Source organism: Trachinotus anak, unplaced genomic scaffold (genome assembly GCF_046630095.1).
Source record: "Trachinotus anak isolate AG129_WGS33_773 ecotype Australia unplaced genomic scaffold, CSIRO_AGI_Tana_v1 ptg000010l, whole genome shotgun sequence".
Lineage (NCBI taxonomy): Eukaryota > Metazoa > Chordata > Actinopteri > Carangiformes > Carangidae > Trachinotus > Trachinotus anak.
Window position 1 is genome coordinate 22,132,501 of NW_027273861.1, and position 9,945 is coordinate 22,142,445.

Here is a 9,945-nt window from a genome sequence, read left to right on the forward strand (position 1 = left end):
CAACACTCCGGACACAGTGTCCTGCAAGCCTGGAAGTTACTGAACACAGTGTACCAGAGAACATATTCACTGGAATCCCCGACACACCCTGGAAATACTTGGTTCAAACCAGACACAGTGTGAAGTGACACCAGGAAGTTTCTTTGAGCACTAAACGATAAATCAGTGTGAAATCAGTGTTGGTACTTACTGTTTTACTCTGTGACCTCAGAGCAAGAGAAAGTCTCTCCATTTAAGAAAAAAAAACCAAAAAAAACAAAAACGCCCGACCACAATGAGGAATGACAGAATTACGTAATATTTGTTACTCCTACTAACTGAGAGGCCTGTTGTGCAACACTACTGAATCGGGAAGAACTAAGTTTTAATCAACAGGAATTACCCCATGAGTTCCTGTGTCTGATAAACTGTAGAATTTTTACTCATAAAGTTGCATAAAGTGGAGAGAAAAGAGAGATGAATGACAAAATGATGAGGTTTGTGTTGATTTTTTTCATGCCAGGTGGGCTGACCTGCCCTGTGATGTGATGGAAGAGAGGGAGAGAGCGGGTGAAAATGTGTGGGAGATGGGGCCTGTGTGCCTGCAGGTCAGATCCGAGCACGAAACTTGCACCATCCGGCCACTGAGGATGAACTGCTACAAGCTGTGGCTGGAGGTGCCGTCCCGGCTGGGCCCGATCCGGTCCAAACCCATCTACCTGTCGCCCATAGATCATGGTGAGGAACATATCACAACTAACAGACAGAAAGAAGTATTGAAGTACTGATTATTTCCCCGACTAAGGCTGAATGAAAGTCTGTCCTTCAAAAGTGATAAAACTGTGATCATGACTTGAAGTTGTAGTTTTCATTACTTCATGTATCATGATGTGCATTTCCTGTGTGTTTTCAAAATAAAATAGCACTTCATTTACCGCAGTTGATATGAGATATTTTACCATAACATTTTTAAATAAAAAAATATTGATAGATAAGATAGTGTTTACAGCTGACCTCTGTAGAAACTAAAAGTATTCTGAGACCATTGTCTCCTTAGATATGGGCGTTGAAGGTTTTTTGTCAGGATTTTCAGGAAGTTTAGCTACAACAGGCCCTTTCAAACTCTGTCGTCTTCTTCCCTGCCATTTCCCCTGCAGTGAAACCCCACAAACCAACTAATGTGATGGCAGTGAGCCGAAGCAGTGGGGTCCTGACGGTCACTTGGGAGCCTCCGTCTCTGCCGGTCGAGGGGCTCCAGTGTCAGTTTCAGTACTACTCGCCATCCATGGTGAGAGCCCAGCCGGAGTGGAAGGTGAGCTTGTCTGTTCCACCGTTTAACAACCACAGGCTTTGATTAAAAGTTTGACCTGATACTATGGTTTTCTGAACCTCCCATAAAGCAAATGATCAAATATCTTCAAAATATCCGTTGTTTGTGATTATTGGGTAAATAGCAAACAGCATGATATCAACAGACCACTTCCAACTCTCTACTCTTCATTTATGGTTATTTTATTCTGAAAACAGGACAAGGTCAAGCTTAAATTGTTTTTCTAAAGTGTTTCTCTGCCTGTAATAAACATGTTGCTCTATCAAGAACTACAGGAACAAATAGATTAGAAGTCACAAGGGTCCAGGACTTTGTAGGTAAATATAAATAAGTCTCATATGACACAGATGCTGTGACATGGACTCAGCTTGTCAGTTCGACATGAGTTGATATCAACTGTATAAGACCATTTTCCTTTCTGCTGATTAAAAAAAATTCTCTTGAAAATTGGATACACACTATCAATAGTGTCCTCTGACCAACACTGACTCAAATTGATGAGAAAGATGAGGCTATGATTTTCTTTTTTCTTTTCTTGAAGTGGGTAGATATATGAGACAGATGTGCACTCCACAGATCAGATGTTTCCAATCAGTGATTCATTCTTTTTAATAAATAAGCTTTAGATAAAATGTCATGTCTTCAGGTCCAGAGTCCAGTGCGGGTTCCTTGGGCGGAGGTTATGGTGCCGGAGATGTGCCGGGTGTATATGGTCCAAGTGCGCTGCATGCACATCAACGGCACCGGCTACTGGAGCGAGTGGAGTGACTCTGTCTACTCCACTCCACAAAACAGCAGAGGTAAAAGGCCACTCATTTCAAGTAGCCCTAACCTTTCAAGATCATGACAACCTTGAAAGATGCCTGATGGGGAACGTTTAAGTCACATCTGACCTTCTGATTTTAGCTCTAATGGAAAATGGCACACACCCCGTCACCTCCATCACTAATAGAGAAACAGAGAGGAAAAGCTGCTATGTGATGTAGTTGTTGGTTTCCTTCTCAGCTCCTGAGCATGGCCCCGATTTCTGGAGAATTCTTCAAGATGATCCATACAGAAACCAGACTAATGTCACGCTGCTGTTTAAGGTACGCAAAAAAAAAAACAAAAAAAACGCACATACACAAGCTTATAATTTAAGATTAAGTCTGGTGATACCCAAAGACCAAAAATAATTGATTAGCAGGTATTTTCTGTGGCCAAAGCCTGATATCCTATTCCTCTGTGGCATAGAACTCTGTTGTAACCTTCTCGATAGCATTGAGGCTGGCTCCAAAAGCAAGTCAATCCATTTTAAATTAATTTAAAATAACCATGTTTACAGCCTGATACAAAAAACGGTTTTGGTCTCTATAGCTAATTCGCCCTTCATGGCAACTGTTTAAATTTTATTGAAGCTTAAAGTTCTGCATAATTGAGGCTAATGCACCAAAATCTCAGCTTCACACACGCATTGTTGGATTTGGTCCTTTCATGGGATTTGTTGACAATGAGAAAATTATAGAATAACAAAAGCCTATGATTAAGCCTTATGTTTAAATGTCATGCTTTGCTCTCCAGGGCCTTTCAGTGTCAGGGAAGTCCTACTGCGTGGATGGATTTATGGTTCAGCACCAGGACTCGAGTGGCGCGGTGACGAGGGAGCAGATTGAGCTGCTGTCCTCCTACAGCTTTGAGTGGAACCAGGAGCTCCAAACTGTGACTGTGGAGGCCTACAACAGTCTGGGGAGCTCAACCAACAACATCAACATGACGCTGGAGAGACAGCACAAACGTGAGCAAGCTGGGAACTAGAAAGAGTGGGAAATAAATCGTTGAGTGGTTCTCTGCTTACCACTGTGGGCTGAGCCTGTTCCTGAGGATCAGTTAAAATCCTCGTTATTCTTATTAGATTAATACTACAGGACTGATCCAATTACAAAATCAAAGTGCGTGTACCAGAGCTGATCAGATAATTTAGTCATCAGAATGAATTGTGTCACCACCTGTGAGTTTTGAGCTGTTGGCGGAGATTTCATCAAAATGGAAAACTGTGATTGACATTTTTCAGTTTTTACATTTAATAGACTAATAGATTGGGAAATATATATTTACCAATATTGATCAATATTTATCATTAGCTGCAGCCATATATTATACAGTAGTTGACCAAAAATGTTTAATAAAATACATCTTAAACCAGGAATGTCCTAATACTTTTTTTTAAAGTGTGTCCTGGCAAAGATAGGCACCAAAATTTGTGAACAATCCCGGAGCTGAGAACAAAACGTCTGCAGGGGAGAAGGAGAGCAGATGGATTCTACAGCAATGATGAATGAAACTTTGTAACATGATCTTATTTTCCAGTAAAGCCTTGAAAAGTGAGGCAGAGATCAAAAGATTTTGTAGCTCATAAGTCTACAAGAATGAGGTTAAAATCAATGACTCAGACTTTATCAGTGCACCCAGATTCATGGCCCCTGTTTACATTCACAGACACAGGTACACTTGTACTAGAAAAAAAAAAAAACTTGGTTAGCATTGTCCTGCTGAGAGTTTCCAGTAACCATATCTATTTCTTTCCAAACTATTTGAAAGTGGGCAGGACTAGAAAAGTGAAGTAACTTTTTTTTTGGTTTGTTTTTCGTTTCCTTTCAGGTATTTTTTTCTCAGACATGACTTTGGCCACTACTTCTAAGGTTGTTAAGCTGAGATCTTGTCATGCATCAGACCTGTTTTTACCTTTTCAGATTTGTGTTGTCTTTTAATTTGCCACCATGACCAGTTTACATCTGCTGTGCCTTATCATACAGGAAAGATAAATGTACGTCAAAGCTGGCGACAGTAACAGCCATCCATCTGAGCATTACACTTAACATGTGTGTCTCTGGGGATCCCATAAAAGCCCTGATTCAGGCCCTGCAGCCATTAGCTGTTGTAAATCCTATTAGCAGCTAACACAGGTAACAAGGTTAATTTTTTTAATGACAGTACTCTGTGTGATACATATGAGATGTTTGTGTCTCACAGTAGTATGCGTCTCTCTCCCATTACTCATAATTCAGAGAAGGCTAAACCACTAACTGGCAGAATCTAAATGGTTTTCCATGAAGATGGCCAATTTTTGTCATTTGCTCTCCAGAGAAAGTTGTTTGTTAGACATTGTCCCATTAGTATTCTGACAAAATGTGCTTTCAGTTTTATTAGCAGCCAAACAACTGACATTGGCATTAAAAGTCATAGCAAATGATTCACATCATCATCATATTCAGTAAACCATTCATTCAGTGACCTCTAGTGCCTTGTATTAAAGCATCTAAAAGCCTACATTCAAAAAAATTCACATCTATTTATAGCTACACAAGAAAACTTTTTCCCTGTTTATTTGTTGCACATGTGTGCATAGAGACCTGAGAGTGTTGTATTGCACTGATTGTTCCTCTCCTTTCTTTGTCATCTATAGGCCGCTGTGTGCGTTCGTTCCACGTGTTGGTTATCAACAGCACCTGTGTGTCTCTGTCCTGGAGCCTGCTGGACAACAGCTCAGTGCCTCTGTTCATGGTGGTCCAGTGGTCTCCACAGAGGCAGCAGGAGTCTGATCATCACAAAGTCTGGAGTGGAGACATGTGGGCCAGACTTCCCTACACCGACCGTCCCATCTATCTAAGAGGTAACACGTTCTCTTCTCTTTCTGTTCCTATTGTTATTTTCTTTCTTGTAACTGCTAACAGGGTGTTACTGTTAAAAAAAAGGCAGATACTCACCAACCTAACCTCTGAGCTTATTTGTCATCTCATAGGTGACTTCTTTGGCTCTGAGGAATTTGGCTTCTACTTGTATCCTGTGTTTGCTGATGGAGAAGGGGAGCCAATGTACACTATAGGTACACCTCATATTCACAGGTCTTCTGGCTGTTGTAGCAGTATTGTATCCATCATCAGCACATTCACTGCATTGTGTCTATTTCCACCTGTTACAGCCACCAGGGGAGACCCTGCAGCCTACATGATGCTGATGATCATCTCCTTCCTTTCAATCGTCCTCTTCGTCACTCTGGTCCTCTCCCAAAACCAGTAAGAGCACCTGCTTAGGAGAAAGCAATTAAAACTGAATTCTTTAATGTCAGAAAGCTGTTGAGTGTTCTTTTGACATGCGCATCTTGCAGTTTTCTTTCATATTCAATCTTGTTCCTGGCAGCAATACTATGGCATCACCGCATATTTAAATTGTCTCTTACAGTGACACCTGCAAGAAATGATGAATGATGTTAATCTCTGGGGTTAGAGTGCGACATTTAACAGGTCACAAGGGTGTAATTACCCCTGATGTTAGCTGATTGGAAGAGAAATCAGGCTGGGTAGGAAGGAGGAGTAAACATGTTTAGATGGTGCACACACCCTTAATACCTGCTTCATTTTATTCCCAGGATGAAAAGGTTTGTGTGGAAGGATGTACCCAACCCAAACAAGTGTTCGTGGGCTAAAGGACTAGACTTCAAAAAGGTAAAGAGATATTGCACTCCTTAATTTATTACTCAGTCAACATTTCTTTGTCATTTTTGACTTATGAGTTCATCTGCATTTGAAAATGTATGTATGTTATTAGACTGGCATTGAACATGTGTGCATTTTCCAAAACATTACAGTGTTATTTTAACTCAATTTAATATGCAAAGTTTTATAACACTTGTTTTAACTGTATGGCAGTGCTGTAGAATGAAGTTGTAAGTTAAGTTGTCATTTTTTCGCTTTGATAAATAAACAAATAGAAACATGTTTTTCATCGTGCCTGCAATGTACAGCAATGTACAGGCTATGTCGGTCTACATCTGTAGGCTGTTATATAAGTCAGTTGCAGTGCAGCCTTCAGGCAGTAATATACTAACAGGAAATACTCAGTTCATCTCCCCTTGTGTTCATATATTTTTATTTATACATCAGCACTTTCCATCTGTTTTTGTATCTCTTTCTAGGCTGACACCGTTGACCACCTGTTCCGACCCCCAGAAGGCCTGCCAGCCTGGTCGCTGCTGCCGCCCTCTGAGAATATCTCCAAAGCGGTCATAGTGGACAAAGCTGACCTCTCAGCTCTGACCACAGCCCTCGTCCAAACCCCACTTGTGTCCCTGACTCCCGACCCAGCTACTGCCTTAGCTAACTCCCTTCCCTCAGGGTTTGACTCAGAGGTCCAAAATCAAACCCACTTCATAGAGAGTGAGGTGCTGATGGGTGGAGCTCCTTCCTTAGTCCTTACTCTGGATGCTTTAACCAGTTCAAACCCAAGGATAGATGAGCTACAGCCAGTCGATCCCCCGGCAGACCAGCCCCCGGGGAGCACTGACAACTCTGCCCAGTCTTCAGTCACGTATGCCACCGTGCTACTGTCTGATCCAAAGCAGAAGAAACAATCCATTCATCTCCACTACAAGGACGGCAGTGGCAGCAGCTCCAGTGACGAAGGCAATTTCTCTGCCAACAACTCTGACATTTCAGGATCTTTCCCTGGTGGTCTGTGGGAGCTGGACAGCTGCCGGGGCGGGGAGGTGGACGACCCGCGGCGCTCCTGCTCGTACAACTCTGTGGAGGAGCTTTCTGAAACATCGGAGCAAGAAGATGAAGGAGAGGTGAGAGAAGAGAAGGACTTGTATTATCTGGGAATGGACTATCCAGCGGAGGATGAGGAGAGTGAAGAAGAGGAGGAGCAGACAGAAGAGGAGACAAAAATTGGGTTGCTTAAAAATGTAGTTTTGAACAGAGAGGACTGTCCCGTGGAGTCGCACCATTTGCTCGGCCCTGAGGACTCAAGCGAGCCCACAGAGCCGACGTGTGGCTTTTCCCCACTGTACCTGCCTCAGTTCAGAACTGCTCCGTGCACGAGGCAACTACAAGACAGCAAACCCCGGCTGTGACCCTCAGAAAAACTGCTTTTACATCAAAATGTGCACCATTAAATCCATTGTGTTGTGGACTGTGTCACGATTCAGCATTTACCAAAGCAGATTTGCATCTGTTCCTTCAGACATAGTGAGGTGTGGAGCTGGAAAATGTAAAAAAAAAAAAAAAAAAAATACCTCGACTTACATATGATTACAAATTGATATTAATCAATGCTGCTAATTTGTACTGTTGGAAAAGACGTCAGGAGGGCACAAGCCTCATCCACAGGCATTCATTTCTTTCTTTCAAACCCACATTCTCCTGTGCCACACTGCTCTTCTGTGAGGAGGTGCAGTATTGTTTATTGATTGGCAAGAAAAATGAGCTCATATATATTCAATGGAGGTTGGAATAATGTACAGTTAATTATCAAGCAAGCAGCAGGCGGGCTGTATAAGCAGCATATTGGTCATCAAGAAGGAAGCGATGAGGGAGGAAGGCATCTTGTGGCTTCAAACATCCTAAACTTACAGTATATGTCACAGGTGGGCTTACATTGAATACATTAAAAAACATGTAGGAAATGCCATGTGTGCCTACATTCACTCCTATCTTAATGTAGAAAACATGTTGTTATCTTTCGTTCTCTGCTGAATTCTTTCAGCTGCATTTAAAGTGAACCATGAAAGAGGTTCAAAGAGAATCAATAGAAGACAGAGATCCAGAGAGAAAAAGCCCACAATCTGCACGGCTCTGGCTTTTTCTCAAAGCACATTTGACTGTGAAGTGCAGGCAAACGTTGGATGTCACTTCAGAGCTACTGGCGTGACTAAGTGAGACCAGGTGATGATGAAAACAGCTGTAGTCAGTGAGTAACTGCAGGCGATTTGTGGGCACAGAATTTATTGCATTCATTGGCAGCTTGTAACAACATCATCTGCATGGACTAACTCACCTACCAACCCAAAGAATGTCTTTTTGTACTTTGTGCTGTAATGTATTTGAGACTTTGTTACAGTATGTGAGAAATGTGATATCTATTTTTTTCTGTGTTTGGCCATTAACAGAAACACCTGCTGTCCGGTGTAAGTTAAAGACAAATGAATGTATATTTGAAACCAGAAGACATTGAAACTAAAGGAACTATTGAAACGTGGTTGACAAATAATTATTATATATTCAAATCTTTTGTCTATTTTTCATGGTGAAAATAAAGTATTTATTGTGATTGTGTGTGGTTTGTGTAATGGGCATGGGTACTATCAGTGGACTGTTCAACAAGCAAAAGAGCAAACTTCAGGCACTCGCATGTACAGGAGTATCAGGAGTATTCTATTGGTTATAAGGCTTGTTCATAACAATTGACAGGTCTTCTTCAGGGTTTCAAATGAAGACACAATACCTGGCCTGACCTCTTTTATACTCATTCAGGGGTATGTCCTAATTGGCTAATCGGCACAACAGGTGGGAGATAATGAGTCATTCCCCATGATTTTACAAAGCAAACAACTGAGAGCTAAATTAACATGTTTATTGACTCAAATAAAAGATATAGAAAGCTAATAATCTCATAGATGGTTAGGCCCCTTCGAAGCAAACATTTACAGCTTTTTCATACATTTTCATACATGTATAAGAGAATCCTTTAGACCTTTTTTTGTGCTATGTAAGAACAATTACAGATGCAGATAAGACGATATACAAAAGATGGGGTGTTACAATTGATGAATTTCCTCTGACTCTATTTCCAACCAGTTTTGAAATTAAGAAATATTCTTGATTCAGTGACACTGGAGCGATGATCACAATCACATTGGAGGCACTTAAAGGGCTTCTTCAGCCACCGTTATTGGTTTTTGAGCTGTGCCATGTTGATTCTCATATCAGATATTAGGGATGAGCACTGTTGCACAGACTTCCTCAGAGACTGTTTTGTATTTTCAAACTTCATACAAATTTTAGAACTTGTTGAGAAAATATTTATCTAAATACATATCTTGCATAGTGTATATTTTATTTGAGTCAATAACCATGTATATCTTTATTTGTTAGTTTCTTTTATTTCAGTTATATGGTATCCTATGTGAAATCTTGGGGAATTAATACCTGAATGATACTTGTATGGCAAATGAATGAATAAATGAATTAGTCCCTGTATGACACTCAAATTAATGACTTTACCCAATTAGCACACAAGAGATATAAGAGGTCAGGCCAGGCATTGTCTCTTCATTTGTAACACAAACACAATGACACTACTCCATAAACTGTAGTGGGTTTATGGAGTAACACAAATGAACCACAACTGTTGCACAGCAATTGCTTTAGATAAATCAAATAAGATATTTTACAGTATGTTTACTTCAATCATGCTTATCATTAGTAATTCTCTATATGTTCTGTATAGTGCGCAGTGGGTGTTTTAATTTGAAAAAGTAGATAAATACATACACAAAAGGCGTCATACTCAACAGATGTGCATATGTCACCCTCCTAAACTGCACTACTATACTGTCACCCTGTGGCTGCATGAAGCAAATACATCAGAATGACACCAGGCTCCAGGTAAACTCAAATACACTGCATGGTTACTTTGGTCATGTGGTAAATAGAAGGGTACAAACAACAGTATCCTCTCTTTGCTGGTGATTTTCTCTAACATACAGGTAAGAGTCCTCATTTAGCTTTTAAAGAAGGGTCCAACCACATGATGTCTGAAACAAGCCTATTCAACAATGACTGCTGTGTCCTCATATCTCCACTAGAGGTCACTGTAAGCTA

At 40.9% G+C, this 9,945-nt stretch overlaps 1 protein-coding gene across 2 annotated transcripts in view; it reads left to right on the plus strand.

The window, feature by feature from the left end:
* Nucleotides 1-8,392, plus strand: part of lepr (leptin receptor) — a 41,175-nt gene extending 32,783 nt beyond the window's left edge. Inside the window, exons 12-21 of one of the 2 annotated variants that reach the window (XM_071486176.1) lie at nucleotides 503-717; nucleotides 1,137-1,291; nucleotides 1,956-2,109; nucleotides 2,315-2,397; nucleotides 2,870-3,083; nucleotides 4,752-4,958; nucleotides 5,088-5,171; nucleotides 5,268-5,361; nucleotides 5,715-5,790; nucleotides 6,261-7,421. In XM_071486176.1, coding sequence (XP_071342277.1) covers nucleotides 503-717; nucleotides 1,137-1,291; nucleotides 1,956-2,109; nucleotides 2,315-2,397; nucleotides 2,870-3,083; nucleotides 4,752-4,958; nucleotides 5,088-5,171; nucleotides 5,268-5,361; nucleotides 5,715-5,790; nucleotides 6,261-7,196 — 2,218 coding nt within the window. In that variant the 3' untranslated portion in view covers nucleotides 7,197-7,421. Of the gene's footprint in view, nucleotides 1-502; nucleotides 718-1,136; nucleotides 1,292-1,955; nucleotides 2,110-2,314; nucleotides 2,398-2,869; nucleotides 3,084-4,751; nucleotides 4,959-5,087; nucleotides 5,172-5,267; nucleotides 5,362-5,714; nucleotides 5,791-6,260 lie in introns of both variants that reach the window. The other variant, XM_071486175.1, reaches the window with a different exon arrangement.
* Nucleotides 8,393-9,945: the final 1,553 nt, after the last annotated feature.